Source organism: Scyliorhinus torazame, chromosome 9 (genome assembly GCF_047496885.1).
Source record: "Scyliorhinus torazame isolate Kashiwa2021f chromosome 9, sScyTor2.1, whole genome shotgun sequence".
NCBI classification, from domain to species: domain Eukaryota; kingdom Metazoa; phylum Chordata; class Chondrichthyes; order Carcharhiniformes; family Scyliorhinidae; genus Scyliorhinus; species Scyliorhinus torazame.
In genome coordinates, this window is record NC_092715.1 from 35,452,057 (window position 1) to 35,478,458 (window position 26,402).

The 26,402-nt window shown below is 45.2% G+C and overlaps 1 protein-coding gene across 2 annotated transcripts in view; it reads right to left on the minus strand.

The window, feature by feature from the left end:
- LOC140429149 (glycine receptor subunit alpha-3) overlaps positions 1-26,402 on the minus strand; it is a 398,827-nt gene that overhangs the window by 140,634 nt on the left and 231,791 nt on the right. For both annotated transcript variants that reach the window (XM_072515780.1, XM_072515779.1), the window contains exon 5: positions 22,939-23,021. In XM_072515780.1, the coding sequence (XP_072371881.1) occupies positions 22,939-23,021 (83 nt within the window). The remainder of the gene's footprint in view (positions 1-22,938; positions 23,022-26,402) is intronic.

Here is a 26,402-nt window from a genome sequence, read left to right on the forward strand (position 1 = left end):
CGGATGAAAAGTGGGGCAAAAGTTCATCAAGTAGTATTGCCGGTAGGGTATAGAAAGCAGGTGTTGCGAGTTGCACATGAGGTACCAGTGTGGATGTCATTTGGGGATAAGGAAAACTCAAGCTAAATCCAGAAACATTTTTATTGGCCTGGACTACATAAAGATGTAGTTAAATTTTGTCAATCATGTCGCACATGTCAAGTGATAGGGAAACCTCAAGCAATGATAAAACCAGCGCCCTTAATACCCATTCCAGCATTTGAAGAACCTTTTGCAAGGGTCCTCATTGATTGTGTAGGGCCGCTTCCTAAAACAAAAAGTGGGAATCAATATCTTTTGACTATAATGGATGTGTCTACTAAGTTTCCGGAGGCCATTCCAGTACGTAATATTACAGCTAAAAATATTGTGGAGGAGTTACTTAAATTCTTTACTAGATATGGACTACCCACAGTCCATAGCAGTGGTAGGTGAACCATTAAAAGCTAGGTTTTGTGGATCATATTAAATTGAAAGGAAATTAAGTGAGGTGAATTATGTGGTAAAAATACCAGATAGAAGCACGACTCACTGAGTGTGTCATGTGAATATGCTTAAAAGGGGCTAAATCACTGGCTTTGAAAGCAGACCAAGGCAGGCCAGCAGCACGGTTCAATTCCTGTACCAGCCTCCCCGAACAGGTGCCGGAATATGGCGACTAGGGGCTTTTCACAGTAACTTCATTTGAAACCTACTTGTGACAATGATCAATTTTCATTTCATTAATTTCATTTCAAAGGTACTTTGAAAGGGAAGGAGAGAAAAAGGAGGTTTTAATGATTCTAACTCAAAGTGACAAACCAAATCCAGATGACTGTGAATTTGACATATCTCAAATTAAATTGGAAAATGAGGAAGTTTGTAAAAATTGGGAAAATTGTTGAGTTATCTTCCAGAGGAAAAACAAACTGACCTGAAAGAGTTATTGATATCACATGGGCAAGTTTGTGGAGATAAATTGGGAAGTACTAAAATGGCTATACATGATGTAGATGTGGGAAATGCTGTTCCAATCAAACAACATCCTTATAAACTTAACCCTTTAAAATTGGCACAGGTTAACAAAGAGATTGAGAGTATGCGTAAAAATGGCAAAATTGAAGTGGGTTGCAGCCATTGGAGCTCACCCATAGTGATGGTACCTAAAGTAGACGGTACTCAACGTTTGTGTGTGGACTATAGAAAGGTGAATGCAGTTACAAGAACGGATTCTTATCCTATCCCATGTTTGGAGGATTGCATTGAGAAAGTGGGACAATCCGCTTTTATTTCTAAACTGGATTTACTTAAACGTTACTGGCAGGCACCTTTATCCGAAAGGGCGAAGGAGTTTTCAGCTTTTGTGACTCCAGATGGTATATACTAATTCAAAGTTATGCCATTTGGCATGAAAAACTCCCCTGCTACATTTCAATGGTTAACAAACAAAGTTGTTTCAGGAGTACCCAATTGTGCAGTATATATCGACGATCTGGTAGTTTTCAGCCAGACATGGAAAGACCATTTAAAACATCTGATGGAGTTATTCGATCAACTTCAGGGGGCGGGTTTGGTGATAAACCTAGCCAAAAGTGAATTTGGAAAAGCCCAAGTCACTTTCCTTGTCCATACAATCGGACCGGGTCAATTGGTCCCACGGGATGTGAAAACAAAAGTTATTGGGGAGTTTCCGATACCCTCGACACGACGGGAAATAATGCGATTTCTTGGTATGAGTGGATTTTACCGGAAGTTTGTACCAGATTTTAGCAGTGTGGTTGCTCCACTGACGGACTTGCTCAAGAAGCATAACAAATTCCAGTGGACAGCGGAGTGTCAACAGGCATTTGGCGGCCTGAAGGCTGTATTAACCACTGCTCCTGTGTTAGTCATCCCAAATTATACCAAACCATTCAAAGTGGCTGTTGATGCGAGTGATGTGGGCGTAGGTGTGGTGCTTCTACAAGACGACGACGAAGGGCTAGAGTGGCCTGTTGGTTATTTTTCAAAGAAATTGAATTCTCACCAGAAAGTATTCGACGATTGAGAAGGAGACTTTGAGTTTGGTGCTGGCTTTGCAACATTTTCACATTTATGTGACCAGCAATCCGTCTGACACCATTATATATACTGATCATAATCCATTGACGTTTTTGGAGCGATTCCGGAATAACAATGTGAGGCTGTTTCGCTGGAGTTTATTGTTAGAGCCATTTCATTGAAAAATAGTACATGTGGCAGGACGGGTTCTAGCCGATGCTTTGTCACGAATGTGATGGACGGAAGGATTTCGGTTGGAGGAAGAAGAACGGGGGTAAAAAATGGACTATATTATTATACCTGTTTGCGTGTGTTGTTTTTTGAACCGGTAAAGTGTTTTACTGTGTGCATTTCTTAATTGATGGTGCAAAGGTGAAAAATGAAACCATCTTGAAGTTGATGGTTCAATTTTTTTTCTTGGGGGGAGGTGTCATGTGAGAGTACCTTTAAGAAATGGATGTTTAAGCAATGTACCTTTGAGAAATGGAGCTGATCATATTACTGAAGTGATGTCAGAGGGTGGGGGAAGCTGAGCTCACTTCTGCTTTTGGTTTCAGTTTAAAAAGGCAGCTGGGAGTGTCTGTGTGTTTTGCTGAGAACTGCAGGAAGAAAACACAGAGCTGGTCTGTTGACGTCTGCAAATCCAAAGACTATAAATATATTGAATGTAACCTCATGTCTCTTTTTGAAGGTTTGAAGTCTTTTGGATGTTTAAAGGAACAATTTGAAGGATTATTTGTGTTGTAGTCTTTTGGGGTTATCTTTGAAGTAATGGGTGTTAAGATATTCAATGATTGTTTTTAAAATGTTAAATTGAGTTCATAGAATAAACATTTGTCCATTTTTGTTGTATCACACCTGGTGAGTACGCCGTGTGCTCCCCACACCACAATCTATTAAAAGTTGTGGGTCGGTTGAACTCCATGAAACACTTTGGGGTTCTGTAAACCCGGACCCATATCAACAGCAACATGCCAGACCTGCTGAGTTTTCCCAGCATTTAATGCAATTCAAGTCAACATCCTTTTGTGAATTCATATTGTTATAAATCCAATTCATTACCGCCAGCTCTGATTCACACGTCAACTCACCCTCCTCAGCGTTGACTCCCCAATCTATCTAAAATTGATCTTACTCAGTCTTAAATAAATTCAATGTCCCATCTTTCGCTGCTCTCTGGGGTGGAGGATTTCACAGACTTACAAGAAGGTAATAAATAAGAGAGTTCCTGTTAAAGAACGCAGTGTCGTGTATGGAACAACAGGGGCGATTTTTAACCAGCTTTCCCATCAGAGAGACCGTCGAAACGAGCGGAAAATCCGGAGAGAAGAGATTGCGTTTCCCGGGCGGCACGGTGGCCCTGTAGTTAGCACTGCTGCTTACAGCGCTGACGACCCGAGTTAAATCCCGGCCCTGGGTCACTGTCCGTGTGGAGTTTGCACATTCTCCCCGTGTCTGCGTAGGTCTCACCCCCCACAACCCAAAGATGTGTAGAGTAGGTGGATTGGCCACGCTAAATTGCCCCTTAATTGGAAAAAACATAAATAATTGGGTACTCTAAATTTCTAAAAATTTTAAAATTGATTGCGTTTCTCGATCGCCCTGTCCCTCGCCGGTGACATCACAAGGTCATGTCCACTAAGGATGAGATATTTTAATGGATTTTAATCAATTTAAATCGCTTCAGCTGGCAACACCTCCCCTGATTCTCCCCTCACAGAATATTCGTACCTTGCCATGGTGAAGCCACGTCGGCAGATTTTTGAAAAATGATATTCAGTCGCGTGAATCTCTCCAATACCCTGGATCTCTCCAATACCCAATTTTGCTGGATGCAAAAGTATAGCTCCTGGGGGAGAGGGACGTACCCAGGAAGTGCCCTGGTACCCATGGCACAGGTTGGCACTGCCAGGTTGGCATGATGCCAACCCAGTAGGGCCAACCTGACAGCCAACCTGCATTGACAACCTGTGAATAAGGGACTGTGCCGGCTGGCGAGATGGAGAATCCTGCCACCGGCGGCGGCACGCGGGACGGACAATCGCGCCCGTGATCTGTGCAGCTGGAGAGCTACACAGGCTGAGCCTGCCACTTTGACAGAATATGATAAGGTTCCACTTGACAGGTTAGCTTAAAAGATTTTGTAGGCTGCTGAGATTAAAGTGGATACTGAATGTTTGCAGAAAGCCTTCGACACAGCAGATTACTGAGGAAGATTAAGGGCTATAGAGAAAGGGTAACAAATTGGATTAGAAATTAGCTGGAAAAGGAGGAACGAGTGGAAATTAAGGGAGTTTGCTCAGAGTGATCGGAAGTAATGCTGTCCCTCTCGGGTTGAGTCACGTTTGCTGTGTACACCAAAGCCTTTCTTTAATAATGCTTTGAAAGAATTTTATGACATTTTGATATTTTATTGAAGGTATAATGGCCAAATCCTGAAAATTATTTTCCTCACCTAGTTTTCATTCTGCAATGTAGATAATCGTAACTTTTAAAATAGCATTGTCAATATCAAAAAAGAAAATATTAAGCTGATTAGGTGGAAAGGCAAAAGTGCAATATTGTTTCTTTTGGATATTACCAATGATTGCAGTTTTGAAGAAGAATTTGCACAAATTAAGCCTTTTTTTTTTACTACCGCTGAGAAGGTAAAGGAGTGGCCTGATAGAGTAATCAAGGTGATCATCATCGGCTTGGCCAGCATTTATTTTTTCATCCCTAATTGCCCTTGATATTCATCAGACTCTGGGGTGGTCCCGGCGGATTGGAAATTAGCAAACGTGACACCACTGTTTAAAAAAGGAGGTAGGCAGAAAGCGGGTAATTATAAGCCAGTGAGCTTAACTTCGGTAGTAGGGAAGGTGCTGGAATCTATCATCAAGGAAGAAATAGCGAGGCATCTGGATGGAAATTGTCCCATTGGGCAGACGCAGCATGGGTTCATAAAGGGCAGGTCGTGCCTAACTAATTTAGTGGAATTTTTTGAGGACATTACCAGTGCGGTAGATAACGGGGAGCCAATGGATGTGGTATATCTGGATTTCCAGAAAGCCTTTGACAAGGTGCCACACAAAAGGTTGCTGCATCAGATAAAGATGCATGGCATTAAGTGGCAAGTAGTAGCACGGATAGAGGATTGGTTAATTAATAGAAAGCAAAGAGTGGGGATTAATGGGTGTTTCTCTGGTTGGCAATCAGTAGCTAGTGGTGTCCCTCAGGGATCAGTGTTGGGCCCACAATTGTTCACAAATTACATAGATGATTTGGAGTTGGGGACCAAGGGCAATGTGTCCACGTTTGCAGACGACACTAAGATGAGTGGTAAAGCAAAAAGTGCAGAGGATACTGGAAGTCTGCAGAGGGATTTGGATAGGCTAAGTGAATGGGCTAGGGTCTGGCAGATGGAATACAATGTTGACAAATGTGAGGTTATCCATTTTGGTAGGAATAACAGCAAAAGGGATTATTATTTAAATGATAAAAATATTAAAACGTGCTGCTGTGCAGAGAGACCTGGGTGTGCTAGTACATGAGTCACAAAAAGTTGGTTTACAGGTGCAACAGGTGATCAAGAAGGCAAATGGAATATTGTCCTTCATTGCTAGAGGGATGGAGTTTAAGACTAGGGAGGTTATGCTGCAATTGTATACGGTGTTAGTGATGCCACACCTGGAGTATTGTGTTCAGTTTTGGTCTCCTTACTTGAGAAAGGACGTACTGGCACTGGAGGGTGTGCAGAGGAGATTCACTAGGTTAATACCAGAGCTGAAGGGGTTGGATTACGAGGAGAGGTTGAGTAGACTGGGACTGTACTCATTGGAATTTAGAAGGATGAGGAGGGATCTTATAGAATCATATAAAATTATGAAGGGAATAGATAGGATAGATGCGGGCAGGTGGTTTCCACTGGCGGGTGAAAGAAGAACTAGGGGGCAGAGCCTTAAAATAAAGGGAAGTAGATTTAGGACTGAGTTTAGGAGGAACTTCTTCACCCAAAGGGTTGTGAATCTATCGAATTCCTTGCCCAGTGAAGCAGTAGAGGCTCCTTCATTAAATGTTTTTAAGGTGAAGATAGATAGTTTTTTGAAGAATAAAGGGATTAAGGGTTATGATGTTCGGGCCGGAAAGTGGAGCTGAGTCCACAAAAGATCATCCATGATCTCACTGAATGGCGGAGCAAGCTCGAGGGGCCGATGGCCTACTCCTGCTCCTAGTTCTTATGTTCTTATGAGAAGGTAGTGCTGAGCTGCCTCCTTGAACTGCTACAGTCCATGTGGTGTAGGTACATCCACAGTGCTGTAAGGGAGGGAGTTCCAGAATTTTAACCCAGCAACAGTGAAGGAGCAAATATATATATTTCAAAGTTAGAACGATGAGTGGGCAGCACGATAGCACAGTGGTTAGCAATTGCTTCACAGCTCCAGGGTCCCAGGTTCGATTCCCGGCTTGGGTCTCTGTCTGTGCGGAGTCTGCAAGTTCTCCCCGTGTGTGCGTGGGTTTCCTCCGGGCGCTCCGGTTTCCTCCCACAGTCCAAAGATGTGCAGGTTAGGTGGATTGGCTATGGTAAATTGCCCTTCGTGTCCAAAAGGTGGGGTGGGGTTGCTGGGTTACGGGAATAGGGTGGAGGTGTGGGTTTGGGTGGGGTGCTCTTTCCAAGGGCCGGTGCAGCCTTGATCGGCCAAATGGCCTCCTTCTGCACTGTAAATACTATGATATCTATGAGTCACTTGGAGGGGAATTTCCAATTGGTGGTGTTTCCAGGCCCTTGTGCGTCAGTGGTGGTGGGAGTGAATGTTTGTTGAAGGGCTGCCAATCAATCAGGGCAGCTTTATCCTGCCACAAGAATTTCTCTGTTAATCTGTTCAAATGGATGGAATGTTAGAATTCTCTGCTGCAAATCACAATTTGTAGCGGAACCAATAAATATTTTTAGAAGGATCAAACTCGAAGAATACTCAAAACATCCTGCTGAAAAATAGAGACAGGTATTTTTGTCTTGCCTTTTTTGAATTTAAACAAAAGCTAGGGGGACAACTGAAGGGTGCATTTTCCATGGCAACAGGGGCTGGTGTAGCGCATTGGGCTAAACAGCTGGCTTGTAATGCAGAACAAGGCCAGCAGCGCGGGTTCAATTCCCGTACCGGCCTCCCCAAACAGGCGTCGGAATGTGGCAACTAAGGACTTTTCACAATCACTTCATTTTAGCCTACTTGTGACAATAAGCGATTATAAATATTAACACCTTGACTAATCTGAGTCTGCTTATCAACCAATTAGCACCCAATTCTCTATGCCATACGAATTGCTGTTCCCTATAAAATTTGATATTAGAACATAGAACATACAGTGTAGAAGGAGGCCATTCGGCCCATCGAGTCTGCACCAACCCACTTAAGCTCTCACTTCCACCCTATCCCCGTAACCCAATAACCCCTCCTAACCTTTTTGGTCACTAAGGGAAATTTATCATGACCAATCCACCTAACCTGCATGTCTTTGGACTGTGGGAGGAAACCGGCGCACCCGGAGGAAACCCACGAAGACACGGGGAGAACGTGCAGACTCCGCACAGACAGTGACCCAGCAGGGAATCGAACCTGGGACCCTGGTGCTGTGAAGCCAAGTGCTATTCACTTGTGCTACCGTGCTGCTCTAGATAGATATTCTTGCATCTGTCCTGATCAGTGCAAGAGGAAAACTTTGACGGCATGTGTCTTTGTTCAGCAATACGCAAATTGAATGTTAAAAGTATTTGGATATTGTTCAGGAGTGAGACAAACTTTATTCGCCAAATTTTCTGTCCTGTTAAACATTCTTTGATTTTAGAACTGATCTGACTGAAGGTGTTGATTTTAAATTATTCTACTGATTGTAAAAATTAATTGCTTATCCATTATAATAAAAAACAAGATCTAAACAGGATCTTCATTACCAGCTCAGTGGGGAAATATATCACAGTCCTGTAAAACCCCAGGCTTTTTCTCTGGACTGCAGAAAGATAACCTACAGTTAGAGCACTCCGCTGAGCTGTATAAAATTCAGGTATGGTTTAGTGTATGTTAGGAAACATTGACAGAGGAATGGGACAGGCTCAGTTATGATTCCTCTAAGGTTTATGACACCAGATGACACCATCTAGGCTCAGACGTAAGAGTGGTCATTTGAGAATGGTACAAATGTGCCGCTCACTGGCTCATAACATAGTCTGAACCACTGTCTTCAAGAAAGATGGGGAGAAATAGGGTAAACAACATGTTCCTCTGTCTGTTCATAACGCGCAGAGTTCTGAGCATGCTCACCCAGCCCATGCTTGGAAAACCCAAAACAAAATGACTACTGTTAGGTGTAATTCTGCAGTACTGGCTGGACAACCCTGAGTGTGCCAATAGCTACACTAACAACAAATTAAAAATAATCAGTCAAGCTTATTAAGTGGCTCCTTTATGCTTGCTAGAAGCACCACACTCTCATATCCTGGGATTGATTCTCTGCAAGCAAAAGGAATATATTCAAATCTTGCATCGTTTTGGAGTTACCCGAAAACATGGGGAGCCTATAGTTCCCTTTGGTGTTCTCTGTGGCAATGTTTTGGCCAATCAGAGTCCCTTTTCTTCTGTGGCATAAACTGGTCTCATCATTTGAAATTTTGCATACTTGCATCCGATGAATGCGCGACAAGAGGTCTTTGACAACATGTCTTTCTTTTCAGAACTAAGAAGACTCTCTTGTTAAATTCATCCTCTAATGTTTTAGATCACAATTTCAGCATGAGAAGCTCCAAATCAGACACGTGAGGTGTCCACATTGAGTGCACTAACATCAAGTCAATTAACTCCCTGTTAAACATTCCAGTGGAAAAGCACTTCCATGTGTCATTGTGGTATGTTAGGAAGGAACAGTAGGAATTGAATAGGAAGAAGCATCAAGTTTTAGTTTAGGTCAAGTTGAGCAACCATCCTGTATGAAACAGGGCAATCTGGCTTCAGCGATAGATAACTCATGATTTTGTGGATTAAAAGTTGCACATTCCCTGTCCACCTTTGCAACAATTGCAGCAGCTTGAAGAGATACATTTGAGCCTGATAAGCGTCGACGTGAGCAGGAGAATTTGCTTGTGCATGATTGGACTCATCTGTGCATGTTCATTCAATTTTAATTCTTCAGATGTTGCATCACATCTGGCTTTACATGAGATGCTAACAGCTACATTTGGACAAAGCAGTCAGAAGTTTATACCCAATTAAGAGAACATCCTTTACTTCAGCCATTGTGTAGTTAGGAAGCAACAATGGCATCGGCCTCGGAGTGAATCACTCCCTCTTCCCCATACCTTTCAGCTCAGAATCAAAGTCGGGCAACTCTGAATTCTGGTGTATTGGTACAGAGTGGACGAAATCGAGTCAGAATCTATCTCACACTTCTCCCCATTTAACTTTCAGGAAAACAGAGGCGAAAAGTGGGAGGGACATTGGGCTGGATTCTTCCGTCCCTTCCGCCGCAAGGTCGCCACAGGCGGGGCGCGGACCATGTAAATGTCCATTGACCTCGGTCGGGAATTTCCGCTGGTCAGGTGGGCCTGGCTGGAGAATCCTTGAGGCACGATCAATTTGACTGGAGATGAAGTTGAATCCAAACTGAGGCTTTATTGGTATCAGATGTGTGGCCTCCCACAGCAGCTGGCGAAATGGCTGCGAGCTGGAGGCCACGCATATTTATACCCCACCTCCTGGGCGGAGCGAGCATGCAGGGGCCACAGGTGAACCTGTAGTGCAGGTTCTACCGTACAACCTCTAATATCGGAACACAGTGGTTACCACAATCCTGCCCATTAAATTCACGCCATCTGCTTACCATTGCTTGTTTTTTAAAAACTATTTTGTTGGGAGGTGGGCATCGCTGCTAAGACAGCATTTGCCTAGGACATTTCAGATGGATAGTTTAAAGTCAACCTCGTCACTGTGGGTTTGGAGTCACATGTAAGCCAGAGAACATAAAGGCGCCAGACGTCCTTCCCTGAAGGATATTAGTGAACCAGATGGGTTTTTAAGTCAATCGACGACAGTTGTCATGGTCACCGTCACTGAGACTGGCTTTATTTTCCAGAGAAGGCAGGAAAATGGGGATGAGAAATATATCAGCCATGGGGGCGTCACGGTTGCACAGTGGTTAGCACTGCTGTCTCACAGCACCAGGGACCCGGGTTCAATTCCGGTCTCAGGTGACCTTCTGTTTAGAGTTTGCACTTTCTCCCCGTGTCTGCGTGGGTTTCCTCCGGGCGCTCCAGTTTCCTCCCACAGTCCAAAGCTTTGCAGGTCAGGTCAATTGGCCATGCTAAAGTGCCCCTTAAGTGACCAAAAGGTGAGGTGGGATTACTGGGTTACAGGGATAGGGTGGAGGCGTGGGCTGAAGTAGGGTGCTTTTTCCAAGGGCCAATGCAGACCCGATGGGCTGAATGGCCTCCTTCTGCACTGTAAATTCTATGATTCTATGATTGAATGGCAGAGCAGACCCGGTGGGCCGAATGACATAATTCTGCTCCTCTGTCTTATGGTCTTATGGACTTATTTGATCAGTTGAATTTAAATTCCAACCACTGTGGTGGGATTTGAACTCACATCGCCAGACCATCATCCTGGGCCTCTTGTTACCACTACACAACCATGATATCAAGATCTGGCTCAATATGTGAAGAGGTCGATGAAGTCAAAGACACCTGACAGAATATTTTATCATTCAAGAATAATCCTTGTCACACAAGTGCCAGGCAATTACTATTACCAACATGAGAGAATACAACAGCTAACTCCCCAGGACATTCAATGGCATTACCATTGCTGAATCCCTCAACATCAACATCCGAGAGGTTATCATTGACCAGAAACTGAACTGGACCAGCCATATAAACACTGTAGCTGCAAGAGCAGGGCAGAGACTGACTGTACTGGAACTCACCTCCTGACTCCCCAAAGCCTGGCCACTACCTACAAGGGAAAAATCAGTTATCTGCTGGAATATTCTCCCCTTACCCGGATGAGTGCAACGCCAACAAAACCCAAAAATCTTGACACATCCAGGACAGACCAGCAAACCTGACTGGCATGCCATCCACCATGGCTAGCACAGTATAAGCAATATGCAGCAATACCCTGCAGCAACGTGTCAAGGCTTCTTCAACAGCACCTTCCAAATTGCAATTTCTTGATGTGTTGGGTATGCCGGGTCTGCGAGGACTGCGTTTGCTGCAGCAGTGAGAGAGACAGGCTTCCAACATTTGAAGAAATGCAACTCGATTTTATTGAACTCTTAACTATCATACATACTTTAACTGTGGGTTGACACTATGCTGACTTGACTGGAGACCTGAGGCTAACCTGACCAGACTATCTTACTACCACATGGTGTATGTTCTAGTTGTTGCTCCCGGGCTCTGACTGTCTCAGAGGCTGGATCCCAAGAGCTCGGGAAAACTAGTGCTCTCTGGCTTTATAGTGGTTGTGTCCTGTCTGGTGATTGGCTGCTGTGTTCTGTGTGTTCACTGGTCATCCTGTGTGTCAATCACTGCCTGTCTGTGCACCATCATATACCTGTGTGCATATTATGACACTTCTAACACCTCAGAAGAATAAGGTCAAGGCACCCAGGGGAATGCCACCACTGCAAGATCACCTCCAAATCGGGTGGTGCGGCGGTTAGCACTGCTGCCTCACGGCGCTGAGGACTCGGGTTCAATCCCAGCCCCAGGTCACTGTCTCTGTGGAATTTGCACATTCTCCCCGTGTCTTCATGGGTTTCACCTCCACAACCCAAAAAAGATGTGCAGGGTAGGTGGATTGGCTCCGCTAAAGTGCCCCTTAATTGGAAAAAAAAGAATTGGATACTCTGAACTTATATTAAAAAACGATCACCTCCAAATCACACACCCTCTTGCCTTGGAACTTAATGTAATTTTGTTCACAGTTACTGGATGAAACAATACAGATACTCTCTTCCTAACAGACCCCAGGCTGTACATCCACCACGTGGACTGCAATGGTTCAAGAAGACAGCTCACCGCCACCTTCTCAAGGCACAATGAGGGATGAGCAATAAATACTGGCCTTGCCAGCCACGCTCACATGCCAAGAATAAATAAGAAAAGACTCAGATAAAATTCTGACGCACCTCCTCAATAGAATAGGTTGGCATTCCCTTGTAATAGGCAATATGGATCAAAATATTTCACTGTTTATCAATCACTTTGAGACATATCTGAGGAGCTTGATCAGGGGCAAATTGGATTAAAGCATTTCTTCCTGAAACATATGTAAATATAGAAGTCCAGGGGCCGTTGACTGGAAGCTCAGATCCTTATGTTATGAATGCTTTAACTGTTTCAACACATTACTGCTCAAATATTATTTAACTGGTAATGGGGGTAAATCTGAGAGCAACAGTGGTTTGGTGGGTATGCACACACATTTCAAATTCTGCCACTCACCCAAACATCGAACAGAAATCCATAAGGCTGCCTCAGGTTACAGCTCCATACATCAACTGCACACAGAAAGAGGTTTTGAAAGAGGTTGGAGCTACCGGTCATGTGTTATTATTTTAACAGATACAGAAAGTATCTCTTTTCATGCGTGGTGGAGCAGAAAAGGATGGTCTTGATCATCAAGGATGAAATTTCTCCCGAGCCCCGATGTCAACAGAACCTTTGATGTGCTGAGGCTATGAAACGTTCTACTTAATAACCTTAATAACTTTTTGAAATTAGGTGTTATTGTGTCTGAGAACCCTGCCAGGAAGCTTCCCACAACCGAATACAATAATGTAATAAAACCCACAGAAATCTCCAAAAAATATTAATTCCGGGTTTAAAAAAATATTAGTTTACAGGATGTGGGAGTCGCTGGCTAGGCCAGCATTTACTACCCATCCATAATTGTCCTTGTGAAGGTGGTGGTGTGCTGCCTTCTTGAGCCGCTGCAGTCCCTGTGTGTAGGTAAACCCATTGTGCTGTTAGCAAGGGAATTCGAGGATTTTGGCCCAGCGACAGCGAAGGAATGAGATATGTTTCCACGTCAGAATGGTTTGTTGCTTGAGTGGGTAGGATGGCAAAATGGCGCAGGAACATAGGAACAGGAGTAGGCCATTCAGCCCTTCAAGCCTATCCTGCCATTTATTGAAATCATGGCTGATCTGTGGCCCAACTACCTGCTTTTGGCACATATCCCTTCATATCTTTCCTTGACAAAAATCTATTCCACATTTAAAATTAACAATTGTCCTAGCTTCAACTGATGTATGTGGGAGAATGTTCCAGATCTCTACCACCCTTTGCGTGAAGAAGTGCTCCTAACAAGGCTCCTGAACGGTCTGTCCATAATATTTAGACTATGGCCCCTAGTTTTAGAATCTACAATCAGTGGAAAAATAGAACAACAAACAAAGAACAAAGAAATGTACAGCACAGGAACAGGCCCTTCGGCCCTCCAAGCCCGTGCCGACCATACTGCCCGACCAAACTACAATCTTCTACACTTCCTGGGTCCGTATCCTTCTATTCCCATCCTATTCATATATTTGTCAAGATGCCCCTTAAATGTCCCTATCGTCCCTGCTTCCACTACCTCCTCCGGCAGCGAGTTCCAGGCACCCACTACCCTCTGCGTAAAAAACTTGCCTCGTACATCTACTCTAAACCTTGCCCCTCTCACCTTAAACCTATGCCCCCTAGTAATTGACCCCTCTACCCTGGGGAAAAGCCTCTGACTATCCACTCTGTCTATGCCCCTCATAATTTTGTATACCTCTATCAGGTCGCCCCTCAACCTCCTTCGTTCCAGTGAGAACAAACCGAGTTTATTCAACCACTCCTCATAGCTTATGCCCTCCATACCAGGCAACATTCTGGTAAATCTCTTCTGCACCCTCTCTAAAGCCTCCACATCCTTCTGGTAGTGTGGCGACCAGAATTGAACACTATACTCCAAGTGTGGCCTAACTAAGGTTCTATACAGCTGCAACATGACTTGCCAATTCTTATACTCAATGCCCCGGCCAATGAAGGCAAGCATGCCGTATGCCTTCTTGACTACCTTCTCCACCTGTGTTGCCCCTTTCAATGACCTGTGGACCTGTACTCCTAGATCTCTTTGACTTTCAATACTCTTGAGGGTTCTACCATTCACTGTATATTCCCTACCTGAATTAGACCTTCCAAGATGCATTACCTCACATTTGTCCGGATTAAACTCCATCTGCCATCTCTCCGCCCAAGTCTCCAGACAATCTAAATCCTGCTGTATCCTCAGACAGTCCTCATCGCTATCCGCAATTCCACCAACCTTTGTGTCGTCTGCAAACTTACTAATCAGACCAGTTACATTTTCCTCCAAATCATTTGTATATACTACAAAGAGCAAAGGTCCCAGCACTGATCCCTGTGGAACACCACTGGTCACAGCCCTCCAATTAGAAAAGCATCCCTCCATTGCTACCCTCTGCCTTCTATGGCCTAGCCAGTTCTGTATCCACCTTGCCAGTTCACCCCTGATCCCGTGTGACTTCACCTTTTGTACTAGTCTACCATGAGGGACCTTGTCAAAGGCCTTACTGAAGTCCATATAGACAACATCTACTGCCCTACCTGCATCAATCATCTTAGTGACCTCCTCGAAAAACTCTATCAAGTTAGTGAGACACGACCTCCCCTTCACAAAACCGTGCTGCCTCTCACTAATACGTCCATTTGCTTCCAAATGGGAGTAGATCCTGTCTCGAAGAATTCTCTCCAGTAATTTCCCTACCACTGAAGTAAGGCTCACCGGCCTGTAGTTCCCGGGATTATCCTTGCTACCCTTCTTAAACAGAGGAACAACATTGGCTATTCTCCAGTCCTCCGGGACATCCCCTGAAGACAGCGAGGATCCAAAGATTTCTGTCAAGGCCTCAGCAATTTCCTCTCCAGCCTCCTTCAGTATTCTGGGGTAGATCCCATCAGGCCCTGGGGACTTATCTACCTTAATATTTTTTAAGACACCCAACACCTCGCCTTTTTGGATCACAATGTGACCCAGGCTATCTACACCCCCTTCTCCAGACACATCTACCAATTCCTTCTCTTTGGTGAATACTGATGCAAAGTATTCATTTAGTACCTCGCCCATTTCCTCTGGCTCCACACATAGATTCCCTTGCCTATCCTTCAGTGGGCCAACCCTTTCCCTGGCTACCCTCTTGCTTTTTATGTACGTGTAAAAAGCCTTGGGATTTTCCTTAACCCTATTTGCCAATGACTTTTCGTGACCCCTTCTAGCCCTCCTGACTCCTTGCTTAAGTTCCTTCCTACTTTCCTTATATGCCACACAGGCTTCGTCTGTTCCCAGCCTTTTAGCCCTGACAAATATCACTCGTCATCCAAGGTTCCCGAAAATTGCCGTATTTATCTTTCTTCCTCACAGGAACATGCCGGTCCTGTATTCCTTTCAACTGACACTTGAAAGCCTCCCACATGTCAGATGTTGATTTGCCCTCAAACATCCGCCCCCAATCTATGTTCTTCAGTTCCCGCCTAATATTGTTATAATTAGCCTTCCCCCAATTTAGCACATTCATCCTCGGACCACTCTTATCCTTGTCCACCAGTACTTTAAAACTTACTGAATTGTGGTCACTGTTACCGAAATGCTCCCCTACTGAAACATCTACCACCTGGCCGGGCTCATTCCCCAATAGCAGGTCCAGTACCGCCCCTTCCCTAGTTGGACTGTTTACATATTGTTTTAAGAAGCCCTTCTGGATGCTCCTTACAAACTCCGCCCCGTCTAAGCCCCTGGCACTAAGTGAGTCCCAGTCAATATTGGGGAAGTTGAAGTCTCCCATCACCACAACCCTGTTGTTTTTACTCTTTTCCAAAATCTGTCTACCTATCTGCTCCTCTATCTCCCGCTGGCTGTTGGGAGGCCTGTAGTATACCCCCAACATTGTGACTGCACCCTTCTTATTCCTGATCTCTACCCAGATAGCCTCACTGCCCTCTGAGGTGTCCTCTCGCAGTATAGCTGTGATATTCTCCCGAACAAGTAGCGCAACTCCGCCTCCCCTTTTACATCCCCCTCTATCCCGCCTGAAACATCTAAATCCGGGAACGTTTAGCTGCCAATCCTGCCCTTCCCTCAACCAGGTCTCTGTAATGGCAACAACATCATAGTTCCAAGTACTAATCCAAGCTCTAGGTTCATCTGCCTTACCCGTAATGCTCCTTGCATTAAAACATATGCACTTCAGGCCACCAGACCCGCTGTGTTCAGCAACTTCTGAGGCATTGGCTGGTGTGTGCAAGGTCTTACTGCTGACATGCCATTTTGCCAGCCGAGGGAAAGCTGGAAGATTGGCTGCCCAGCAGAAGCTCAGTTGAGCTGGGGTTCCTGGCCCTGGCGACCCCACTTACCCCTCTGTGAGGGCACAATCATTTAAGCACACTCTCGCCGGAGCTGCAGCCTTACCTGTGGCCACTGCTACCTGCGGCACTGCTTACGCTGCTGAGCAGTCTGCCATCTGAGTCGACTGGCAGTTCTTGGCGGGGGGTTGGGGGGGGGAGGGGCGGCACAGCAACCCCAATAACATCTCCTTAATTGGCCACCGCCAGGAATATGTCTCCCCAGGTCCCTCTGCAATGGACTAATATAGCCAATGGAGTCATTATATGACAAAGAACAAAGAACAGTACAGCACAGGAACAGGCCTTTTGGTCGTCCAAGCCTGCACGATCACGCGTCCTATCTAGACCAACCGACTGTATACTTCTATACCCCGTCAGTTCATTTGTCTATCCAGATAAGTCTTAAAGGTCGCTAATGTATCTGCCTCAACCACCTCACTTGGCAGTGCAGTCCAGGCCACCACCACCCTCTGTGTGCAAAACATCCCCGCACACCTTCACTGAACCTTTCCCCCTCACCTTGAACTTGTGCCCCCTTGTAATTGTCATTTCCCCCCTGGGAAAAAGCCGCCAACTGTTCACCCTATCTATACCCCTCATAATTTTATAAACTTCTATCAGGTCGCCCCTCAGCCTCCGTCTCTCTAGGGAGAACAATCCCAGTTTATTCAATCTCTCCTCATAGCTAATACCCTCCATACCAGAAACATCCTGGTACAGAATCTTTTCTGCACCCTCTCCAAAGCCTCCACATCCTTCTGATAGTGCGGTGACACTGGGACACAGTATTCCAAATGTGGCCCAACCACTTTTATACCTGATGCCCTGTCCGAAAAGGCAAGCATACCATCTGCTTTCTTTACCACCATTTCCACCTGTGCTGCCACTTTTAAGGATGGTGGATGGATTTGTTTATTGTCACGATACCAAGGTACAGTGAAAAGTATTTTTCTGCGAGCAGCTCAAACAGATCATTTAGTACATGAAATGAAAAGAGAAGATAAAAAGAAAATACATAATAGGGCAACTCAAGATACACAATGTAAATACATAGACACCGGCATCGGGTGAAGCATATAGGAGTGTAATATTAATCAGGTCAGTCTATAAGAGGATCTGTGGACCTGCACGCCCAGATCTCTTTGTGTGTCTATGTTCCTGATGGTTCTGCTATTTATTTTATAGCTCCCGCCTGAATTGGATCTACCAAAGTTCATCACCTCGCATTTGTCCAGGTTAAATTCCATCTGCCATTTCTCCGCCCAATTTTGCAGCCTATCTATATCAAAGAAGGAGGCCATCTTGCAAATCGCAACCATGCTGCCTCGCTGTAGAACAGCCAAATCCATCCCATTCTCCTGCACCATCTCAAGAGTCCTGAAAATGTATTTGCCTGAAAATGCGAATATATGATTCCATAATTCATGTGTCTTAGGGGCCTAACTTTGATTTTAATGGCATCACTTTTAGGCTGGAGATTAAAATGTTAAATGGTTATAGCATGATTAAAAACCTAGTAAACAAGCTTAAAGTGAAAGCAAATCAAGTCAGCCTGAATTAATCACAGTATATGCTATAAGGCCAGAATTCATAGTGACAATATCAATTAAACAATGGGTGACCTATCACTAAGCTTTAGGTAAAGTCAGGTGATCTACCCTTATCTCAGCAAAAGAGTTCATTTTTTTTACCTAGCTCTCAGATGAAAAGAAGCAAGAGGCAGTTTGTAAACATGGACGTTTCTTGATGGACACAGCAAGTCTGGAGAGAGGGCAATGAATTCTATTGGATGTTTGAATTATTCATATGGCTCACAAAATCAAGAAGTTGCTTTGAAGGTAAAAATAATTTCTTTACATTTCTGTTTTGGAAAATCCCAAAATATGTAATGTTATCACGGAGATGGGCCATGGGAGTTGGAAGCTTTCTTTGCTTAATTTATCTTGCTTTTCCTCACAAAAGGCAGTTGCAATTTTGTTCTGGTGAAGGGTGCAGCTTACTGAGTCAAGGGAGCAAAAGGAGATAACTATTAGTCAGGCCTGCACCTTAAGCAGATAAAATAATGGGCGGAATTCTCCCCCCCACGCCCCGTGGGAGAATCGCCGGGGTGCCACGCGTGTCCCGCCACGCTACACCGACACCCGCATGCGATTCTCCCCCTCCCCCCAAACCAGCGCGGCGAGAATCACGGCTGGCCGCTGGGAGAATCGCCGCTTGCCGTTTGCAAAAGCGAGCGCCGATTCTCCGGCCCGGATAGGCCGAGCGGCCGCCCCAACACGACAGGTTCCCGCCGGCGCCGTCCACACCTGATCGCTGCCGGTGGGAACTGCGTGGGAATGCTGGGAGAGCGGCCTGTTTGGGGGGGGGGGGAGAGGGATTCCTGCACCGGTGGGGCCTCCAATAAGGTCTGGCCCGTGATCGGTGCACACCGATCGGCGGGCCGGCCTCTCTAAAGGAGGTCCTCCACTGTCCCACAAGATCCATTCACCATCTTCTTGCAGGGCGGCCTCGGGGAGGACAGCAACCGCGCATGCGTAGGTGACATCATTTACCCGGCGCCGGCCGCGTCATTTATCGGCGCCGCCCAGTGCGCGTAAATTACGCGACGCAGCTCCTAGCCCCCCGGGGGCGAGAGAATGGGGGGCTGAGAGCAGGCTCTGACGCCGGAGTGAAACACTCCGGTTTTCACTCCGGCGTCGGCACGTAGACTCCCGTTGGGGGAATCGCGCCCTATAACTGTATCATGCACTGTGCAGAATTAGTTCATGGAATGTGGGCATTGCTGTGGCCAACATTTATTGCCCATCCCTGAGAGCATTTAAGAGTCAACCACATTGCTGTGGATCTGGAGTCACATGTAGGCCAATGTCGGTAAGGATGACAGATTTCCTTCCCTAAAGGGCATTAGTGAACCACATGGGTGTTTACAACAGTGAACAATGGTTTTATGGTCACATTTAGACTTTTAATTCCAGATTTCTATTGATTCAAATTTCATCATTTGCCATGGTAGGATTCAAACCCGGGTCCCCAGGGTATGACTCTGGGTCTCTGGCTTAGTCGTCCAGCGACAATAGAACTACACCACTGCCTCCCCGAAATGCAGGTGGAGACTCCAGTCCAGTTGTGTTTTCCTCTTTCACAGTGCGTGGGCATCACTGGCTCGGCTAGCTTTTATTTCCCATCCCTAATTGCCCTTGAAAAGGTGGTGGTGAGCCATCTTCTTCAACCAATTCAATTCATGTGCTGTAGATTCACCCACAGTTCCTCCATTTTGACCCAGTGACAGTGAAGGAACAGCAATATAGTTTCATGTCAGAATGGTGTGTGGCTTGGAGGGCAACTTGCAGTGGCGCTGCTTCCACCTATCTGATGCCCTTGTCCTTTCTGATGGTAGAGGTCAGAGGTTTGGAAGGTGCTGTCGAAGGAGGCTTGATATTCATGGGAGGGGAAAAAGAATCTGGAAGATTTGCCTGGCATGAAGCTAGATGAAGAAATCTACAGTGGACTCACAGCGAAAGGTGGTTAGCCTTGAGACAGAAAACCCGTCAGTTTGGAATAGTCAGAGAGAAAGAATCTGCTAGGAACTGTAGGACCAGCAAATGTACCGAAGGTGTAGGAGCCGATTAGGAAACTCAGTCTTTGGCTGTCTAAATAATAATAGTAGCTTATTGTCACAAGTAGGCTTAAATGAAGTTACTGTGAAAAGCCCTCAGTCGCCACATTCCGGCACCTCTTTGGGGAGGCTGGTACGGGAATTGAACCTGTGCTGCTGGCTTTGTTCTGTATGACAAGCCAGCTGTTTAGCCCACTGTGCTAAACTAGCCCTCGAACGCAGGATAAGGAACCAAGGAGCCCACAGCGGTGAGGTCTTTAAAGAAACTGGGGATCTCTTAGCCAGAAGCGAACAGAAGGATCTCCACAAAAATACTGTAACTTGGAGAATAGCTGGGATCCTGAAGGGAATTAAAGTGAACTCTAGTTGCCTGTGGCATACCTTTGGGTTGGTCCCAGGAACAGGGAATGAAAGATTTTGTAAGACAGCATAAGCCTTGGAGGGGAGGCAGGGTGTGGGGAGTAATAGTGAAGCTGGATTTATAGCATGCTTGGTTATGAACTATGGCGTTAAGTTAGTAGTGCTTACTTTGTTTCCTTTACGAATGTACAAACATTTTTTTTATTGAAAAACATGAAATCACAATGTGTTTTACTTTCTCTTTGAATGTTAACACTCCCTACTGTGATCCAATTTCCTTCTGAAATTGGTCAGACTGATTCCTGGGATGGCGGGACTGACGTACGAGGAGAGATTGAATCGGTTAGGATTGTATTCGCTGGAGTTCAGAAGAATGCGGGGGGAATCTCATAGAAATCTATACAATTCTAACAAGACTGGACAGGGTAAATGGAGGTATCACAATCTGAGGATACGGGGTAGACCATTTCGGATGGGGATCAGGAGAAATTTCTTCACCCAGGGAGTTGTGAGCCTGTGGAATTTATTATCACAGGAAGTAGTTGAGGCCAAAATATTGTATGGTTTCAAGAAGCAATTAGATATAGCACTTGGGATGAAGGGGGTCAAAGGATAGGGGGGGAAAGCGGGAAAGCTTTGAGTTGGATGATCAGCCATGATCATAATGAATAGTGGAGCAGGCTCAAAGGGCTGGATGGCCTCCTCGTGCTCCTATTTTCTATGTATTTTCTATGTTTCTTTTGCCTCTGCTTCCACCATTCTCATCGGCAGTCCCAAGTCATTTCAATATGTGGGAAAAAAGTTCCTCTTCACATCCTCCCTGTATCTCTTGCCCAGAACCTTAAATCTGTGTCCTGTAGATCTTGTATCATCAGCGAATGGGAACGGCTTTTCTCTGTCTAAGTTATCTTTACAATGTTTATTTTTTCTGTAACTTTAGCCGTGCTGCCCCTAAAGGGTGAATGTGTATTGCCCAAGCTATTTGAGCTCACTATCAAGAAAGGCTTGAGGTGAGCGGTTAGCTCAGTTGGCGAGCATACGATTCAGACTAACACCAACAGCGCAGGTTCAATTCCTGTTCCAGCTGAGGTAGACGGCAGACCATCACCGACAAATACTGCCAAGAAAATAGCCCAGGTCGAAGAGTCGGCAGATTATGAGAAAAAAGAACTTGCGTTTATATCGCGTCTCAGGAAGTCCCAAAATGATGTGCAGCCAATGGAAGAAGTTAGAGTTGTAATCAATGCTGTAGGGAAATGCAGCAACCAATTTGCACATGGCACGCTCCCGGCAGCAATAAGATCATCTATATCTGGTGCTGTTGGTTGAGGGGGATAAATATTGGAAGAACCCCTCTGCTCTTCTTCAAATCGTGGCCAAGGGATATTTTACACCAACTGACAAGACCTTAGTGTAATATCCTATTACACCTGGCAGGGCAGCACTCCTGGCAAAGCAGCTCTCTCTCTGTGTTGCACTGAAGCACCATTTGGATTATATGCTAAAGTTTCCAGGGGACTTGAAGTCACAACCTTCGAACTCAAGGACCTTTCACTGAGCTAAGGCTGTCAACATGGAAAACTGTAAACGGATACTAGAAGCTGGCTTTTCGAATTGATGCTGTTTCAACTCCAGGTTAAATCTATTTAAATGGTACAAACACAATGGACTAAATGGTCTCATAATGTTGCAAATTTCGATCGGTTAAAGAAAACACAATGACTGAAAAACCAAGGCTGTTAATGGATTACAGACTCAGAAATAATAAGAGGTAACAACGTATACACAGCCCCCTTTGCTGAGTTAGCCCTCGGTGTGAATCCTGTCTGACAGAAGGGCTGTTCACCAATCAGGGACAGAGATGAAAAGACGTGCCATATTGGGTCCAAAACGCCAACTCTGTATCTCCCCCCACTGACAAACTGACTGAGTATTTCTGGCACTTTCTGTTTTATTTTTATTTCAGGGATCATCATATCGGGAATCCTAAAGCCCATGCAGGGTCCAATAAAATGTAATGAAGTAACCTTTTGTGCACAGAGGGACAGTAGGGCACGAACAGGAGTTAACCTAGGCTGCTTTTTTAAAGCACAATTTGCCTCTAGTTGGCCATACTAGCGCAAAAGACCTCAGCGATTTTTAGCGCAAATTGCATTCAGAGGAACTGGTATCTGCGATCTTTTTGCGTTAGTTTAAAAGGCCGGCCTGCCGACAAAACCGGTAAAAAGGCAGAAATATGGGAAGAGATAAAAGCAAAGACATATTACACTATGGTCCGCCATCGCCCTGAACTGTATCTCACCCTGGGGGAAATCATTCACACACATGAAATCGTCTTCTTGGAATCTTTGGCGTTGTTACATTTCAGTTGACAATCAAAACTAAGAGGGCTCACTGGTTCTGCTGTCAGGGAGGCAACATTCTTCATCAAACACAATGACAGGTCAGGCAAATTCTGATGACGGAATCGGCTACTTACAGCTCTCCAACTGCATTATGCAGGTCTGAACGTCCATCGGGAAATTCTTTAGATCCATTGGGCATGAAAGAATTAAAGTCAATCTGAAAGATTAGATCAGTAATGATGGACAGCATTATTTCACAAAATAAAATGATTTTGGCAAACAAATCAGTTTGAAATATAAAATTCAAATGCAAAAGATATCAACCTAATGAACAATAGGTGTGATATTACCATAGCACTGCCTAATGCTTTCCGCTACTTTCACACATTGTAATTTCTTGCCCAGAGTTGGCCAACTGCAGGAATTCATTGATGCACAGAGTGCTATTTCTGCACATTTAAATAATATGAAGAAGTATAATCTGATTCACTTCCCAGTGAATGATTTGGGTAAAAGTTACAGAACTAGAACACGTGGAATGGTTACTCTTAATGCTTGGGATATAGATTCAATAAGTTGTGGCCAAGTTGATTTCTATTGCGTTGGCAGATTTTGCCGCAATGAGGAAAATTGATTGAGATTGCTGATCATTGAAGAGATCAGAACGTTACCTCAACTTTGTGCATCTATAACAGAAGAGTTCAGCATCAAAAGTTGCCTTTCAGAAACCAAATAAATCATTAACTTGAACCGTTTGCGCTGTATCTCCTGGAGACCTAAACTAGCACTAATGACGAACTGAAGCAATGCAAAGCTCTGACCACAGTTATACTTGGCACTTCTCCGCAAAGGCATCCCATAAATCCTTCGCATTTCAAGCAGTAGAGTTAGGTAGACACCTGGTTTAAACACATCCTTTTATAGAAGCGAATAGGATTTCTGATCGGCTGCATTGATTTTTCCAGTGTATGTTTGGATAAATAGGAACGACCTGTCACCTCAGCAGAGGGGTCAAATAACAGGGAAAATAGATTGAAAGTGGAAGCATTGGGCTCGATTCTGCTTGAAGTGGGGCCTTGGCGGGGACAAACTCCCCGAGGTCAAAAGGGCCATCAAAGTGCCTTTGGATAACGGGGTATTTCTCGGCGCTGCAGCTGACGAAGAACGCCCTGCAAAATGCGCCGTTCAGCGGAGTTTAATTTAAATCCGCTGAATTGCGCCCAAGGAAACATTTGCTCACCTAGTGTAGTTGAGGGATGGAACTGATTGTCTGAGAGGGTGGTCAAGGCAGAAGCTCTCACCACATTTCTTAGGCAGCTCCTCGGGACTGAGGATGACTTTAATCCACTCTAGTGTTGGGGGTCCTGAGATGACTCAATAGTCCGAAGCTGGGTCTGCATGCATTGCCACAGGAGGGCAGGGATTGTTTGGTGAGGTGGGCGGTTGGGATGCCGGGCGTTTGGTGCATTCCTTCTGCTGCCTATCCTCCAACTGGGCCTGGCAGAGGTATTTGAAATGGATGGCCGATGATGCTTCCTCCTCAGTTTGCATAATCTTGAGCAAGAGACTCCTACGTATCGGTGGAGATGTTACATGTTTCAGGGAGACTTTGAGGAATTCCTGATTCGTTTCCTTTGCAGTCCTGGTAACCGTTTGCCGTGACGAAGCTCGAAGTAGGGAGCTTCTTTGGGGACTCTTGTGTCAGGAATGCGGACCATGTGGCCTGCATGATATAGTTGATTAGCCAAAACCAGTGCCTCAAAACTGGGGGTGTTGGTCTGAGAGAGGACATCGATATTGGAGTGTCTATCCTACCATTGAATTTTCAGAATTTTGCAGAAGCGTCGCTAGTGACATTTATTTTTTTTAAATACAGACTACCCAATTCATTTTTTCCAATTAAGGGGCAGTTTAGCGTGGCCAATCCACCTAGCTGCACAGCTTTGTGCTATGGGGTGAAACTCACGCAAACACAGGGAGAATGTGCAAACTCCACACGGACAGTGACCCAGAGCCGGGATCGAACCTGGGACCTCGGCGCCATGAGGCAGAGTGCTACCCACTGCGCCACCGTGCTGCCCTGCTAGTGATATTTCTCCAGGGATTTGAAGTGTCTGCTGTATGTGGTCCATGTTTCTGACGTGTACTGGAGGATAGGTAGCACTGCCGTCCTGTACACCATGAGCTTGGGGCTGGACTTCAGTCTTTGCCATCGAACACTCTTTTCCGCAGATGACTGAAGGCTGTGCTGACACACTTGACGCGATGTTGAGTTTCTTTGTCAATTTCTGTCCTCGCAGAGAGGAGGTTCCCAAAGGATGAGAAATGAACCAGGCTGTCCAATAGTTTCCATGGATCTTTATAGTCAGGAGACAGGGTTATGCAGTGGGAGCAGTCTGGTAGAAGACATTTGCTTTCTGGCTGTTTGGCCCCAAACCCAACATTTCATACACCTCCGTGAATGCATTGACAAAAGTTTGGAGCTTGGCCTGTGACTGAGCCTATATAAATGTTGTCAATGTACTGCAGCTTGGTGACGGAGGTTGGGGTGATCATGGTTCAGGAAAGGAGGCATCGCAGGTTGAATAGTTTCCCGTTCACCCTGTAGAGTAGATCCACTCTGGTGGGGAGCTTTATGGAAATGGAGTTGAGAGTTGTGGCAAGGGAGATGGAAAGAGTGTTGGTGCAATAACATGGCCTTGCCTGACCCCAGTTTGTACGTGCATTGTGTCTTAGGCAGATTCATTGATAAGGATCATGGCTTGCATGTGACAATGCAGCATGCTGGAAGATGGTACTGAATTTCTACGGGCAGCTAAATTTGTGGAGGATGCTCCACAATCCCTTCCAGTTGATGGAATCAAGTGCCTTGGTGAGGTCAAAGAAGTCCGTAAATAGAGGTTGCTGCTGCTCTCTGTATTTTATTTTGGACTTGTCTTGCTTTGAAGATAATGTCCACTGTGCCCATTAATGGAAGGAATTTGCATTGTCACTCCAGTAGGAACTCTTCAGCTATGGAGAGAAGGCAATTAAAAAGGACTCTTGCACTGACCTTCTCTGTGGTGGGCAGCACGAGGCCATTCAGCCCACCGACGACACAAAGGTTGGTGGAATTGCGGATAGCAATGAGGACTGTCAGAGGATACAGCAGGATTTAGATTGGAGACTTGGGCGGCGAGATGGCAGATGGAGTTTAATCCAGACAAATGTGAGGTAATGCATCTTGGAAGGTCTAATACACGTAGGGAATATACAGTGAATGGTAGAACCCTCAAGAGTATTGACAGTCAGAGAAATCTAGGTGTACAGGTCCATAGGTCACTGAAAGGGGCAACACAGGTGGAGAAGGTAGTCAAGAAGGCATACGGCATGATTGCCTTCATTGGCCGGGGCATTGAGTATAAAAATTGGCAAGTCATGTTGCAGCTGTATAGAACCTTAGTTAGGCCACACTTGGAGTATAGTGTTCAATTCTGGTCGCCACACTACCAGAAGGATGTGGAGGCTTTAGAGAGGTTGCAGAAGAGATTTACAGGATGTTGCCTTTTATGGAGGGCATTATCTATGAGGAGAGGTTGAATAAACTTGGTTTGTTCTC